This window comes from Pholcus phalangioides, unplaced genomic scaffold, assembly GCF_987345545.1.
Source record: "Pholcus phalangioides strain wild (caught in Gottingen) unplaced genomic scaffold, Ppha-v1.0 ptg000015l_1, whole genome shotgun sequence".
NCBI lineage: Eukaryota > Metazoa > Arthropoda > Arachnida > Araneae > Pholcidae > Pholcus > Pholcus phalangioides.
The window spans coordinates 106261652-106278931 of record NW_028301608.1 but is presented as its reverse complement, the minus strand read 5'-3'; the positions used below and the strand labels follow the sequence as shown (position 1 = coordinate 106278931).

Below are 17280 nucleotides of genomic sequence, written 5' to 3'. Positions count from 1 at the left end.
GACGTAAGAAACCTTCAAACCCCCCTCCCTCCTTGTCATCGAACGTCAGCAAATTCGAAACCCCTCCCCCCCCCCGATGCTGACGTAATACTTTAATGACCCCTTAGGTACATACTTTACGTCTCATAGGCGGCACATTTCGTCATGCACCAATTCGTTAGAAGTTACGCTGAGAAATATTTACGAGGAACATGTGTGGTTTGTAGAAGTGTACCTTATAAAACGGATGGGGTAGAGCGATGCTGCTCGGCTCAGAAATGTTCTAATTCGGATGGATTAAAAAGAAAAAGATTCAAAATGTTCATATTTTTCCTGCCGATGAAAATCAATGCAAGAAACTCGGGGGTCCGAAATGGCCGATGGCATTTGTTCTCCTTTATAGGCCCGTTTACATGCATCAACTAATTTAGTATTCAAGTGATTTAGTCGTTAAGTTGACAAGTCGACAAGTACTAAAATATGTTCGAACGTGAGTGGTAAATGCTCATTGGATAATACGGGGCCACGCCTATTGACTCATGCGCATAGGGCCTACTTAACCTGAATAGCAAACCGGATTCTATCCTACTTAACAACTAAACCGGTATAAACGGCCCTTAACATCTGCATACACTTTAAAGTACTTTCACGACTTGAAATTGAGTTAAATACTAAATTACTTGACACGTGCAAACGGGTTTTCAGGGGTAGGGGTTTTCGCTAGAGATATTTAAATTCTAATATTAATACCAAAAGATGCCGCAAGCTTAAAAAATTCTGGAATACTTACCAACGACGACTGTAAGGCAGATGAGTTGCAGCTGAGAGAAACATTGAACATTGAAGGACCGGACGCACCTCGCTTCCCATCTCAAGGAGATATCAAAGCGTTCCCGAAAGATGGGTGCATCCGGAATTTTATTAAATATGTATATGTATATATATATCTATATAAATTTGTATAACAGAATAACCAGTCCAATTACAGGAGTATAAATCAACGGAATAATTATGATAAATCATGATCTAAGAATCGAAATCTAAATTGATATTATAGCGTCCTGGGCAATTAGGGGATTTTGATCATTCCCGAAGCTACATCGGCTGGCTAACTGGATTATGGGTGGCATTGATTCACCACGTTAACATGTTAAGTGTTTATAGCTTCTCCAATAAAGTTCGCCGTTCAACGACGTATCAGTTTCGTGAATTTCCAGTACCCCTACGTGGCCGCAAGCTGTAGACTCTCCCTGGTATCAGCTTTACTGGTCTGGAAGGTGAAATTCAGCCTGCTTCTTCCGTAGTCCACCCTTCTTGTCGTGCAGCAAATATAGGTTACGGTCTAAAATTTGAATCAAATTTTGAATGCGCGAGAAGTTCATCGGACTTTTTAGTATTCTTCTTCTGAATGCCGTCATCTGACTTTGTGACATCTGACCAAAATGAAACGCTGATGTTTGTGGACATTGGCAGACGTAATGCCATAGCGAGCCCGTAGCACCACACTTACAAGAAGCATTGTGAGATGATCGTCCAAAGCGCTGCAAGTACGTCGGAAATGGACCATGCTCAGTTAAAAGGATTGTTTTTGTTCGCGGCCATACACACTTGCGCAAAGCTGAGAGAAACTGTGTGGCCTCAGAAATATATGTGCAGACGTGTAGTTAAAGAAATTATACTTCAGTAGTGATTATGTAATGAGATTCAGAGGTGCCAAAACAAATTTGGCTCCTCTCTCAGTTTTCTGATAAAGAAACATTATCTATGTCTTTTCTTCAATGTACCTTTCGTCAAAGAAAAACCATAGAGACTGCAGGCCTGGTGGTCATTGTAATACATTTTTTTTTAGTAAACACTGTCCGCGTTTCAAGAGATTTGATTCTGCCATTTTCATCAGGTTTATAATTACTTCTCTCTTTAATTCGTAATTTCAATCAATTCTGGAACCATCTCACATATTTTTAAGGAAATTTTTTTCCAGCCAAATCGATGGAAAATTTTCATATTGTATTTTTATTTACATTAATTCTGAATTTTCATAAATTATGGGATTTTTTTCCATCAAAAATTCTGGAATTTCTCTCATTAATTCCTAATTTTCATCAAAAAATTCTGCGATTTTTTTCCCATTAATTCTGAATTTTCACCTCAATTCTGGGATTGTTTCTGTCATTAATTTAGAATTTTCATTGGTGAATGGCTATTTTTCAATATTGGTGTATATTCTGTGATACACATGAATCTCGGAATGCTCCCGATACCCCTTCCCCCCCTCCCCATAAAATACATAAAATCGGGCTAAGGAGCTCGAAATTATTTTCGTACCGGACCCCGCGTTTAAGGGTCGGTTAAGCAGTAGTTAAGGTGTTCAACTGTTACTGTTTTACAGCAACTGGATATTGTACACTTCTTTATGAATCATTCGGCACTACCTTGATCCTTGATAATTGAAGCCACTTACAACCTTTATCGTTATCATCCTTGCAGATAATGTGATCAATGAATGTACGAATATATTGTCTTTCCCAGGCCGCACAGGATCTTTTAGAATTGACCACGACATACCATGTCGTCTTGAAATGTCTGAAAATTTAAGGAAGAGCATCACCGATGTTTCAAAGCCCATTTCTGGCTAACCCCCCTGACTAAAATGTAAAATGTAATAAAAGTCGATTTGGACCAACTTGAACTTCAGCGTTCGTTCTACGAACCTTCCATCACTCGAGGCGTTTTTGCCTTCGAATCTCGCCAAAGTCTACATGAATGTATGAACGCCACGGTCTCTGCCACCGGACTTATCCCGTTGCCGAGATCTCTTCCAGCCCAGCTTCGTGGCAGAGTCTGGAACAAAGTGAGTGTACCTAACAGTCTGAGTGTGTAGCTAGTGTTGTGTATGATATTTCAGTGCTGCCATCTATACTTCAAATTGCGAGTGAAGTGTAATGATTGAATATTTGTAACGTTGTAGGCCTGTTGCTCTCTGTGGCGAGACTTTTTAACGGGGAGATCGGCTCGCATTCGCGCCTTGAAGTTGGGAACCACAGAAAACCAACTTCAGCCGACCACCACTGTGGGATTCGAACGCGGATCCTCGCATCGCGAGTCCGTCACTTCAACCACTCGACCACCACAGCGGCCGCCAAAGTCTACAAGGAAGGAATTTCGGAAAATCTCGAAAGCTCAAAGTTGTGAGAAAAAATGTCTGTATGAAAATGGTTGTATATGAAGTCTGGAATTTTATTTTCTTTACTGAAAAACCTGCAAAAGAAATAAAACACACCTAAAAGTTTCATCAGAACTGAGAAATAATTCTATAATTTTAAAGAGAGATGAGGAAATTCATTCGAGTTCAAATTCTATTAGGAAACGTTGGAAAAATAAATTGTGCTGCGGGAGACACATCTCTTTGGTGCTCACGAAATGTTTTTTAATGGAAATTGCGTGACCACGAAAAGTTAATGATTTGAATGGCCGGACACAAAAGATTATTAAGACCTATTAATTCGGAAATGAATAATCGTTGCAAACCAGCCGTTAATTTCGTGTTTGCTTGCACAACATGTTTTTTTTTTTGTCGTACACTCGTTGATATAATGATTAACTTTGACACATTGGCGTGGTTATACATACTAGAACGTTAACCTTATGAATGAATCCTAGTTTAATCAATGGATGTTTTTCTGCGGATTTTGTTCCCATAGAATGTTCTCGATTTTTTAAGGAAAAGGGAAACAAAAGCCAGGAAAAAAATTTTTTCATTTTACACTAGAATTGATGACTTCCTGTTACCACAGCTGCCACATAGCCACGTTGACGCAATATCACCGGACACAGAACTGGCATTCTCTCACGTTTTTTTGTCCGAAGGAACAAACAAAATACGATTATACTCCCAATGGAAATTTTCGGGTATAAATGTCGTCCCACGTCATTAATTGATGTAATTCTCTCAAGCTCTTTGGACAATTCGTTTGGGAAGCTTTTCTTGATCATGGCTCGATTTCTCTTGCTGGTTGCAGTGACGTGTATCCTATATGGAGCAGCACTGTGTGAGATGAGCGAAGAAGACACGACGTGTATGGAAAATCTGCATAAAATCAAGAGCCAGTATATGTGCAGTAAGTTAGAATGGATTTTATCAGTTTTTATGTAAGAAAAGAAGTATATAATCAGGGCCAGATTTTTTTCCCTATAGGCTAGACAGGCTGCAGCCTAGAGCACTGGGGTCTGCAGAGGGCCTCGAAAATCTCAAATTGAGTTATTTTTTGGGCAAACTACTCCAAGATAAAATTTTAACGCATTGAAGTTGAAAGTTTAGAATTTGAAACCTCGCATCACAAATGTTTAAATTTCGATCCATAAATTACTAAGTATCGTTCACCCTCATGCTAAAATTTCACTTTGAAATTAGTATGAAAATTACGTTGAAAAAACGTCACTTTTGAAGAAGATATCGATTTCTATTTTTTATGAAAGCTATATTCTTACAAACAGATTACAAAACAGCCCTTGTTTTGTTTATATGACGCTCAGAACTGAAGTTACGTCAACTTTAGTGTTGCGTTTGTACATACAAGTAATCTGAGAATAAAAACTTTAAACGTGTTTCACGAAGAATGGCTATTTTTGACATTTTACTTGAGTTTGCGACATGATTTATAAAAATCTATTCATTGTAGCGCTAAGAAATGTTAATATGATATGTTGCCATATATTGTTGATGTTGCGAACCAAAATCCAAGGTCTATCACATATATTTTTTGAATTACAGTGTTTTATGAACGAAATGTAGGATGAAATTTCAAAAAATTCACACGAACATTAACGTATTAGGGTTTGACATGAGAATATCATGTAATCATTCAAATTTCGGTTCATAACCTGCAACACACATCACTAGCTAAATGTACTGCGAAAATCACAAAACATTTCATCAACAAAATGTTTTGCAATTGTATTCGTATGTTACGTGAAATTTGCCTTAAATTTGACAATAAAAATGACTTTTCGTAGAAAATGACATAGGACGACCAAAATATGTTACTGTTTTCATCAGTTCGAGACACTTTCTATCAGAAAATGATATTAGAGTTCACTCCAGTACCATTTTATAGAAAAATACTCTGAACGTAGTCGGATACCTTAAATAGGGCACTTCAGTTCTTTCCAGTCACAATAGTTGAATTAATGCGACACGATTTTTTCTTTAACAAAAAATACAACTACACTCCTTATTGACGAGTGGCTTAAGTTTTCTGAACGTTGGTTCAGCAGTGGTGGAAAAGAGCGTACAGAATGATCGTGTTTTCAGTATTAAAAAGGTTTTTTTTTCGCGTTCTCCTAAAGTGACCCTTCCATTTTTCCGGTGCTTAGCTCCTCCTGGATTGGAGTATGCCGTTAGGTTTCGGAGCCCACACTTACAGAGGGACATAGGCGTAAGCACAATTTTCTCGGGGGGGGGGGGGGTTACCCTTTTTCCTGCAAAGTAACACTATAATCTCAGCTTGAGGGGGGGGGGTTAGAACCCTAAAACCCCCTCCTTTGCGTACGCCAATGCAGAGGGACATAGACATAGACCATGCGTGGCTTTTGATGGCACATGAGGCTTACTTAAGCTATGAATAGAGACTTGATCTTTTGAATGTCTACATTGGAGGAACACAAATATCCGGGCGATATGATCGAAGTGTTTAAAATTTTCAAAGGGATGGATATAATTGACCATGAGTTATTAATACTTATAGATAATTCTAGATTGTGGTGTCACAAGGAGTTTTTTTCCGATAGGGTAGTGGAATAACTTACCTTCAGGGGGGTCGTGAATTCCAACACGATTGACACGTTTGAAAAGAAAAACGATAAACCTAGTGGGATGAATCTAGAAGTTATCCATTCGTATATGAGACAACCATAATTTTTTATGGGTAGTATATTTATATTTCATCAAAATTATTGGTTTTTCATTGCTCTTATTGATATGGATTGATATGATATCGATTGATGATGATATGGATTGATATGATATCGATTGATGATGATATGGATTGATATGATATCGATTGATGATGATATAGATTGATGATGATATAGATTGATGATGGTATAGATTGGATATATATTCGACATACATATTTTTTATGAGAATATTTTTTCAGACACCTCGTTGGGCATTTTGTTCGTTGTGGCCTTGTATTTGAGCATTTCGCAGCCATCTGGAAATTTCAGGAATTAATGAACAGTTTCCCTCCAGAACTATATATACAATTTTTTAAATCTTCGAAACCCTCGTAACAATAGCAAAATTAATATGCGATGCTTCAGATCAATTTAGAAGTAAAAAGTTTATATAAGAAAATCCGTGCCTATTATGGCGTTTTTCTGTAAAAAAAATATAACAGAACTATATAATCTATCACGTTTTCCACACAAAAAGGGACATATGACCATCTTATTAGCATCAGTATTTTTTCGGGAATGGTTATAAATCGGTTATTACTATCAAAAAAAGACCGGGTCTCGATGTGATCACATTAAGTGGCGTGTACTGTATTACTCGATGCTGTTTTCCTGTGGTTCCCAACCAAGTTGATTTCTGTTTACAGAGGTCTGGATAAGCAAGCAATACATTCTTAAAATTTGAATATCGTACTTTCTAATTATGATAATGTGTGTCATGAAATTTTTTTTGTAGTATTATATGTATTTCGATACCGATTTTAATTTTCAATTTATAAAGCCTAAATCCGTTTTCTTTTTGAATCTCGATCACCAGATGATGATGATCCTGAAACACAGGCGAAAATGAGGGAATGCTTTGGCAAAGGGATGAATGCTGACGTAAGTAACATCTATTTTATTTCATTTTTATTCTGTATAATTCTCCCCCCCCCCCCGGCTTTGATGTTCAAATTCAATCTTCCATACATACTCGTGTAGCAACAGAATAATTTTGTTCAATTAAATTCATTCGCATACTTATAAGGAAGGTGGCTTATCAACGGTCAGTTTTTCACGAGACAAAATTCAATTTGAGTTTTAACAGCGTTCCTACGGTAGGATTGCACAACTTCCAGCCCGTGTTCTTATGATTGATCCCATCCCTATTATTCATCCGGTTCACACAAGCAGGGCAGCCAGGGCCATCTTAGGCCCCTTTCACACGGAGCGAATGCGGGTCCGCATGCCCTTTCACACGAGCACTAAACTTCGGTGGTTTAATCTAAAGTCCCATAGAATATGGGTATAAAGATGCCTTCATTCCGATCCTCACAAGTAGTCGATGAGAGAAAATATCTTAAAATATTTTCAAAAGATTTTGAAAAAAAAAATCTGTCTTTTCGGAAAAATATAAAAGAAAAATTCCAAAAACATCCAATGTTCGAAAAATTCAATCCAAAAACATCCAAAACATTCGATGTTCCAAAAAAAAAAAAAAAAAAAATCAGGAGATATCAAAGACTTTGCAAGTAGAAAAAAAGGGGAGTGGTGGAGACTTTCAAAATGTCTGTACTTAGAAATATTCACATCACAATTTTGTCTTCGGCCGGGATTACGCTATAAAAGTTTTGTAAAAGCTCTTTTTGATAAAATGCGAAAAATTCAACTAATAAGATCACCGGTTGCATATGCTTGAATGCACACGGGATATTGGTGCATTGGCGACGAAATATCCTACATGACGGAGCCACTTGGCGACTTGCATGCTAGTAGTAAAGTAATGCGGATCTTGAAATGTTATTTTCGTGGGTGGACATTGTACGAGGGGTGCCCAATTCTAGATTTCGTAACAAGATAAACAGTTATTTTATAATGTAATTTTTAATTTATACAGAAAATGTTCTCTGATAACCCCGTCCTCCCTCCAAGACAAACACAGTTATATATTTTTCTCTCAGTATGGTAGCAGCAATATGGTTTCATATGAAGAAGTATGGTTTTATACATTTTATATATTTTATCTCAGTATAGTTTCTCTATAAGGAGGTTCACTTCTTTTAAAGAGCTAGTCAGCTCTTGAAAAGAAGTGAAGCGCTTCTTCATATTACAGAACTACAACTCCCTTCAAATATTGGCTGTTTACAACAGGAATTTCACTTACCTGAATTAAGGATTATTAACAGTCACTCATTAGAGCTGACAGATAATCAGCTGATTTATTAATTCGAGTTGTTTACTTTTCTAATTCCGTATAATGCAAGAAATCCGATTACCATTGGCCGTAACGAATAGTGTACAATGAATATTATATGGATATACCCATATAATTTTCATCTCTATTTATACTTTTTTTTTTCGGGAATAATAGAGTGGGATAATAATTATTTATAATTATAATAACATATCTTCATCGTTGCTAGAATCACTAAAAATCAGATTTTTTTTCCTACCCCAGTTCGTAATGTACAGGGAGATAAGGAGGTGAACTAAACACTGCGCCGTTTTCTTTCATTTTCCAGAGATTGGAGGTTTTTTTTTCTAGTAGCATCGTGTGAGGGAGAACGAACAACTCGACTCATTCGAGTCAACTCAACTTCTAAGTTGAGGATTCTCGAGTTCGATTAGAGGCCCTTAGGGTCAATTTCAGTGGACGACGTGACAATCATAGTCGTCGGACTCGATGTCGGCTATTGTCACGCATGTTGCCGCTTTCAGTGAACGACCGGTGTCCAGTAGACACCCCGCTTCCCATCTCAAGAAGATATCGAAGCGAGTGGACGACAGACCTAAGACAACATAAGCTTTAGTATGTAGTCCACTAAAGCTGGTGTTGCCTAAGGTAAGCTTACTGAAGTCGGTACCAAAAATCGCCAACGGCGGGAAATAAAGCACCACGGCATTTCTATTCCCGAAATGAATTCTCTCTATGAAAAAAAAGGTTGGGCTTTGGCCAAAATACGGGAATGACCCGGGATATCGGGTCATATGCTCACCTTACACATACAGTGAAAGGCTGATATAACGAGTATGCTTACGGCTTTTATAACGAGAATCTCACTATTGCGAATGATTGTGAAAGAGCAGATGTTGAAGAGACGGCACAAGAATAATATGCGTTTATAGTGAGTTGAAAAGTTAGGGAACATCCGTTATATAACGTGTAAAAGAGCAAATAAATTAATCTTTAAAAACATTTGTTTTTCTTATTTCATTTTCAAAAACAAATTTAAATGTGGATTAAGATTTAGACTAAATGATACATAAAAATCACATCATTCGTTAATCAATGAATCGAAGTTGCCGATATTCTCAAAAATCAAACAAATGCATTTTATCTGTGATTTTCATTTCATTTTTCTCAATTATTTACTTCATTTATTGGATAATATATCGCAACAGATCCGTGATGCATTCCTTGAAATGCTGGGATTCGACGAAGTCAATGATGAAGCCTGGAATGGCATGTGCGATCCAGAAAAAGAAAAGGAATTAGGACCGAAAGTGAGAAAATTATAGTTATATTTAAGTTATATTTTATTTTAAAGATATTTAAGTGAATTAATATTGTCAGCGTGTGAACTGTACAAGGTGTTTTGTAAGTCCTAATTCGGCCTTTATCGCATCAACCGGTCGTCGTAAAGGTATGGTTCTAATTTAAAAATGCTCACAATGGGCCACTCTGTACCAGTTTCGAGAGTAAAGATCTAGTGTGTGCCATAAAATAAAAAGTACACATTTTTATACGCCCTCCCCCCTCTAACTTTTGTCCTCAGAAGAGACAGGGAAACAATTTTCTAATTGAAATTTAGAGGACAGCGAGACGGTATAAAAATTTCAATTTTTTACTTTATTTTATGGCACAGTATATTTTCACTCTTGAAACTGGTACAGAGTGATTCTTGAATGCATTTTAAGCATTTTTCAAATGAACAGATCCGTAATTTTACGACGAACGGTTGATGAAATAATGGCTGAATTAGGACTTACGTGACAGAATGTATAAGAGGAGAATTTTCATGTTTTGCTCACATCGTTTTAGACTTCGAAGTTTCCCCCTCAAAATCGTGACATTTAACCCCTTTACGATCACAGACGAAGTATTTCGTCCTAACACCAGTGGAAAAAATTCGATCCAGTTCTCTGTGTTTTCTTTCTCTCCCCCCCCCCAACCATATCAAAAATTTATTGTAAGCCTATGAACTAAAGTTGTTTTTTCCTCCGCATTCTTTCTATACTCCCGTTAGTGATTTTGTTAGACATCTCCTACTACAGTCGCATCCCATTATAACGAACGCCAAGAGACCGAAAGAATCACTTCGTTAAAACGAAATTTCGTTACAAAGGAATCCCAGGTTACCTAGCATTGTTCCTATGTAAACGTATTTGAGGGATTAGAAAAGTGTTCGTTAAAACGATATTTTCACTATAACGGTATTCGCTAAAACGGGATTCGACTGTATAAACATGTCAGGCGTGAAAGAGAATATGTAAAATGGTAGTGAAAAAATATATTTTTTTTCCTGAGCTTGCAATTGTGAGCTTTGTCCTGAAACAGTTCCGACCGTCCATGTACGGTCTCGTTCAGGAGAGCTTGAGATATTCGTTGCCTTTCTAGTCTAGTGCGATCAACCAGCAAGTGAGAGGACGTGGGTCCGATTACCCGCAAGAGCACGGTAGAATTTTCTCACTTTCCTAAATCCATCTTCGCATCAGCCAGCTGTTAAAAACCTTCGTATGGATGGATATTTCAGTGAATAATTTCTCTGGCGGAGCCCTGTTTAACTCGAGGAGCCCTTTTTAGTATATTATTTATATTGCGGTACCCTTTAGGCCTCTTTTTTTGTTTGTTTATCAAATTTATTGATTTATTTTATTATTCTCGAGTGGCCGCGGAGCCCCTGGGAAGTGCACACGGAGCACCGGCTGAGAACCGTTGCTCTAGGGAGAGGAGGCCCAGTCTCCCTCGCACAGCTTGCTTTTTCTTGTATTTGTCTGACTTCACATACGATTTTTTGAAATTGTATGTGACTGAACATGACTCGGAGTCTTTCAAGTCCCACGTGCCAGGGCCCTCTGATTTTTCTCAGTTTCAAACTCTTATGTATACATAGGTCATATGTTTATATTTATACGTTATAGTTGCGCACATTTCTACGTGTTTTTGTATTTTATTTGTGTATATTCACGTTAATTTGAATCTCGTATTTGAATATATGAATATAATTTGAATGTATGTTGTCAATGGGTCCTCTAAGCACACAAAAATGCCCTGCCCCGAAATCCTTATACAATTTGATTATTTTCGTTATGCATACTTTCGCACATGGTTTTGAAATTGTATATGAATGCACATATACCTACATGTCTACGGTTCATTTAGATCCCATGATAGGGATCCCAATTGTTATTCCTTTTTCCCCTCGTATTTCAGAATTTTCTCCGGCACGACAACGTTCCCTGAGACAATGAGCTTAAATCCCGTAAGCGACAGAGCCTGGTCCGTTCTATTCTGTACCGCATTACAACTGCCACAGTGGAAATCACTAAACCTTCTAGAAATTGATAAAAATTGTTTTTTCGGGTTCGAAGACGTCGTCCGTTTGTGTTAGTTCTCAACGTTTCCCCAACACTAGTGGTTGGCATCATCAGGAGAATAGATAAACTGGATCAAAGTCAAGTTTTCCGGAGTCTCAGGTTGTATTTATGCACATAAGTGGCTTGAACACGATTGGTCAGTTTATTATTGTATTGTTCCGCAAAACAATAGTGTAGTTCAAGCCACTTATGTGCATAAATACAACCTGAGACTCCGGAAAACTTGACTTTGATCCAGTTTATCTATTCTCCTGATGATGCCAACCACTAGTGTTGGGGAAACGTTGAGAACAAACTCAAACGGACGACGGTCTTCGAACCCGAAAAAACAATTTTTATCAAATGATGGCCGCGAAAACCTTATCAACTATTTACTTCTAGAAATTGCCACCTATTTTCAAGAAGAATATTTTTTTCCTGATTGTGTGTCAGCTGTAATAACTGCTTTCCCCACAACACTGAAAATAACAATGATAATGATGATAAAATCAAGGGAGAGTGTTGTTTTCCGTTATTTATGCTGTACGCAATAATTCTACACTACCTCGAACGGAAAGAAAATATTCTCTCTCCTTCTTTCATCAGACATTGAACAAAAGTTGACTTCGCCCACTGGCAGTTGATCGATTAATCGTTATTATCGTTTCCTTCTCTCAATTTCTCGCCACAGTGGGGGTCAGCTGAAGTTGGTTTTCCGTGGTTCCCAGCTTCGAGGCGCAAATGCGAATGAATCTCCCCGTTAAAAAGTCTCGCCGCCTACAACGATACAATTATTCAACCATTACTTTACACTCACAGTTGGAAAAATTGACGGCAGATGGCAGCACTAAACACAACAAATATTACACCGTAACTAACCTCACATATTAGATTCACAACACGTACACGCACATTCCAACATGCACCAATTCGTTACAAATTCCGCAGCTGAATGTGGACGAGGTGCATGTGTGGTTTAGGGGGTGGTGGCAACTGATCGACAGGTGGGGATGGAAAAACACGTTTGACTGTGTAAAAACAACTTCAACGGTAGCTGGGCTCGGGATTAACGAAATGACGGGGTTTTAAGGAGCCGAGATATTTTGGATTTGCCGAAATAAAGCGGGTCTAGTTGGACGAGATGTCTCGTCATTGCCGCTGTAAGTGTTAAGAGATAGTGCTCTTGTTTGAAAAACGATTGTGTTTTCAAAATCCCAGCTGAGACGTTTGCACGAGTAATACATTGCTATACATGGGAAACTCACAGAAGCTGCTAGATGAATGTTTTATTTTTTTTCTGTAAGCAAAGTAGTAATTAAATTTCATATCTAAGTGATTTTCAAACTGCCCACAAGAAAGCCCAAAGTGCTAAATAAAATGGACTTTCTAATTCATTTTTTCCCCCTCTTCTCAATTTCTTACCAATGAAAACTCTCAGAGCTTTACAGATTTCCCAATTCATTCACGATTATTTATTGTGCAGAAAATAGAAAGATATTAAAGAACTTCAGTTTTTTTAAAACTATTTCCACTATTTTACTCTATGTTCAGATCATGCAAATGTTGGAAGACAAAGGCACACCATGGAAGGTAAGGACAGCAGCATTATATGGCGCTATATATTATTCACAATATATATATTATTATTACTTGCGTGTTATGTATTTTTTATAAATGTTTATTGCCAGTGATTTGTTTATTTGTTGTAATCAATTTGTTCATTTTGTCTCGCAGCCATGCATTTGCGAGGAAAACGCAAAGGTGAGGGAACCCATTTTTATTTTTTTATTAATATTGAAATTTATGACATTCCATTAAAGCATTATGTATCTATAGTAAACTTTTAAACTTTGAATAAATTTATCGAAAATATAGTTACCAAATTTTAATTACAAAGGCACATATACTACTAACCTTGTATGCACTGGGTGTGGTGAAAATAAGTCGTAAAATGTAGAGAGAGAGGAAATATAAATTTTTATGTTGAGCTGCTTTTACCCCTCTCAAAATTTTGACACTAATTTTCGAAACCCCTCTCTGTATACTACAAAGTTTGTGCCATTGAAATTGGATTTAAACTTAATTAGAGGTTCATTAACCCAGGCACGGAACTATGGGGGGGGAGGGGGTCGATCGTGGCGATCAACCCTTCCTCAAGCGAAATGCGAATAAGATAATATTGCATTTAATAAATCCGTTGTAAATTACTTGTATCAATGTTTTTGATTAAATAACAAATTGAAGAAAACTTCGACTAAAAAACGGAAAAAAGAAAACGAGGATTTTTTTTTTCAAGAAAAGTTGGACAGAGAGAAAACCGTGACTGCCCTGGAAAATACGGGACATTGCGAGACGTATGGTGACCCTGTCCACAATGTGGAAAAAATCGCCCCTCCCAACTGCGAGCCCTAGGTCCGCCTCTGAATCAGCCAGAGGTTCTTAACCAGGGTTCCTTAGAAAACCTTCAACGCGTTCATGAATTTGGATGAGAAAACAATTGACTCAGTATTTTATAGTTTACACCAGTATTTCTCAACCTGGGGGTCATATGGCATCCTTGTGGTCCTGAGATATTCAAAGGATGCCGCGGATAAAAATCAAGCTGAATGGGAGCCATGGCAGGCTGCTATAGGGGTCCTCAAATATCAGTGGATGAGGAAAAATCAGATGTAAAGAAATGAAGCTTTTAAGTGAAATGTGGCAGGAAGAGTGTGACTTTTTAATGATGGATCAGAACTGCCCATTGAACCAGGGCCATCTTAAAGTATGAGCCCCACCCGGAAACAAATTGGAGGGGAGGGGGGGGGGGTCTTGAGTGCCCCATGATAATGAGATCTGATACTATGTGTGTGTTTTCAAGAATAAGTTTGTGAATTTGTAAAAAGGTACTCCCAGGCAGTTGGGGACCCTAGATGCCATTAAAATAGTACTACATAGACCCAACAGATACCTACATAATATGAAAAGTCAAGTATCATGTTGAAGGTCTGACTGCTCTCTGCGCAGAGACATTTTCAAACAGGAAACCTGCTCGCATTGAATAAAGTATGGGGAGGGACTACTACACTAACGCATTTATGTTGCAAGAATTGTGCTTGTCTCGTGTTCTTGCTGGTGTTGTCTTCAGACTTCCGTATTTTGAAATGAAGATCGTGAATGCTTGTGGGAATTTTAATGTTATGTAAGTAATGTGTTCTTAGGTCTGCCTGTTCTCTGTAGACCAGCAACACGATGCATGCACGATACATCTACCCAAATCTACATGATGATAGTCGCGATAGTAAGTAAATACGTAAGCTGTTGCTTCGAGTCAAGTACGAGCCCCAGAACTTTATTCCGCCCGTGGGGCTCCCCGTGTTTAGACGGCACCGCATGGAATGTCCCACAAGAACCTTCACTGAATCAGGGGTCGACGTTGGTCGTGAAATTTTTGTCACTATACATTTACTAAAAAAATAATTTAATATGTAGGAAGAGGGTCTCTTTTTTTCCTTAATGGGGGGATGAAAGGCTCTGGATAAGACAAGAGGTCCACAAGAAAAAAGGTGTTCCCGGTAAAAAGAATTACCAATATACACAACACGATAAATGCTTAGGCTGACTACATTTCGTTCTTAAAAATACGGGTCATCGGGATCCATTCAAAGGCTAGTAAAGTTGCCGATTACAGCCAAAACAATTGTCAAAGGAAAGTTAAGTTGGCATTTTAAGTCAAAAAAATTAAAATAGGAGAATTATAGATATCGATTTTGGCCAAAAAAATTTGTCAAAGTGCATAAAGTTGCCAATTACAGCAAAAAAAAATATCATAGGCAAATAAAGTTGCTGATTTGTGCTAAAAAATTGTAAAAAGCATGTCAAGGTGCCGATTTCATTAAAAAAATTGTCAAAATCAAGTAATGCTGCCAATTTAAGCTACAATAATTGTAAAAGACAAGTAAAGATGCTACAGCCAAAAAAAACAAAAATTCAAAGGCAAGTGAAGTTGTCAATTATAGCTAAAAAATTGTCAAAAAGGCATTAATTTATAAGTTATGAATATAATCTTCATTCTTGATTTTGAAAATTAGAATAGGCCTCTGAAAATAGAAGGAAAAACGGAACACATTTTATAAAAAAGGTTAGAATGACCAAAATTACGGGAATATCCCGTAAAATTCAGGACATATGGTCATCCTGTACATGTAAGTTTCTGACGCCCCCTCCTGAGCGGCAGAAGTACCGCATCTCCGTCCTACGGACAGAAAAGGTTGTGCAACCATGGCATAGAGGGATTTATTGTAGTAAAAAAAATTGTTTCATCGAGAGGAGTTTACCATTAGACTAAATGCAATTCCAAGCAAGATTTGAAAAAAAAGATATCGTTGTAGAGTGATTTATCGTTATATCGAGTATCGTTTTAGAGTGATTTATCGTTATATTGAGTATCGTTTTAGAGTGATTTATCGTTATATCGAGTATCGTTTTAGAGTGATTTATCGTTATATCGAGTATCGTTGTAGCGCGATTTCACTGCATCAACCCTAATATGTGCGTAGTTGGGTGAGTGTCCGTTGTCATCATCACATCGGTACAGGAAGTCCGTATAATGCAGAAAAGTTAAGAACCTCAGTTTTAGACATGATAGTTCATGGTGATGTATGGAAAAGCTTCCAAACGAACTAATTTCAGTTAATTTCGTATTATTTTTTCCTATTTTAGAAATGTTTGGAAGAAAATGGCCTGGAGGTACCTGCTTAATGATTTTATTCAGTTAGACAGTTTATTCAAAAGCAAGATATATTATATATACAATGATTAGAAATGGCCGACCGCTGCGTTCATATGTAGTAACATTTTGTATTATCTGTAGTTCATAAACAAAAATTAAAATTTCATGTATGCTTTTGACATTCGTAGTCATTATTTTTGGTGTGTGATGTACTGTGAATGTTATAAAAACGTGATAATGAGAGAATATCGATTCCTGAAATGTATCTGGAAGCATGTCTGCATTTATACAAACACAAACACAACAATAGGCAAATTGCCCAAAGAGGCGGCTGAAAAAAGATGGCCGTAAAAAAATATGGATTTCAAATATAACCAAAATACAGCAACCCAATGTATCCCCGTTAAAACGTCTCGCCACAGATAGCAACAGTCCTACAAACAGTACAAATATTCAGTCACTACACATCACTCACTTCACTTCTGAGATATAGATGGCAGCACTGAAAGATCATACACAACACTAGACACGCACTCAGACTGTTAGGTACACGCACTTACACTTCCGGCACAACTCACTAGGTAGTAAATTGCCTATGGCAATAGACCTGAGTTGTGCTCGGTTTGAAAAAAAAAAAAAAACCCCAATGTAAAACATATTTCATTAAAGAAAAAACTAATAATTAATACTATATAATAAAAAATGAAAAAGGATTATTATAATACTTTTTATACCCATAAAAAATATTATGGTTTCTCTAATTATTAATCTCTAACTATGTCTTCCCCAATTATGGATAGATAGCTTTTTGATCTATCTCTCTATGTTTATCGTACTTCTTTTTAAACGTGTCAATTGCGTTAGAATTCGCGATCCCGTGGAGGTAACCAATTCCATTTATTCATAACCCCGATTAGAGAAAAACTCTCTGCGACACCACAACCTAGAATTGTTCCTTAACGATGCTGGCGTCCCCTTACCCGACACAGAAACAAACTTTACGTTGGATTCACGACATATACACGCACATTCCGGCATGTACCAATTCGTTAGAGATTCCGTAGAGGAATTTGTACAAG

General features: G+C 37.4%; 1 protein-coding gene across 1 annotated transcript; it reads left to right on the top strand.

The window, feature by feature from the left end:
- Positions 1–3908: 3908 nt before the first annotated feature.
- LOC149077288 (uncharacterized) lies at positions 3909–16380 on the top strand. Its single transcript, XM_089242778.1, has 6 exons — positions 3909–4097; positions 6752–6816; positions 9316–9417; positions 13042–13080; positions 13225–13251; positions 16192–16380. The coding sequence occupies exons 1-6, from the start codon at positions 3971–3973 to the stop codon at positions 16228–16230; spliced, it is 399 nt and encodes a 132-aa protein (XP_089098904.1). The 5' UTR covers positions 3909–3970; the 3' UTR covers positions 16231–16380.
- The last annotated feature ends 900 nt before the right edge of the window (positions 16381–17280 follow it).

What these genes read in the sequence shown, in the direction of transcription:
- LOC149077288 (XM_089242778.1), top strand. Translation starts at nt 3,971, where the DNA reads ATGGCTCGATTTCTCTTGCTGGTTGCAGTGACGTGTATCCTATATGGA. An exon ending in AAAAGGAATTAGGACCGAAA is followed by an intron (nt 9,418 to 13,041) that starts GTGAGAAAATTA and finishes CTCTATGTTCAG; the next exon opens with ATCATGCAAATGTTGGAAGA. An exon ending in TTTGCGAGGAAAACGCAAAG is followed by an intron (nt 13,252 to 16,191) that starts GTGAGGGAACCC and finishes TTCCTATTTTAG; the next exon opens with AAATGTTTGGAAGAAAATGG.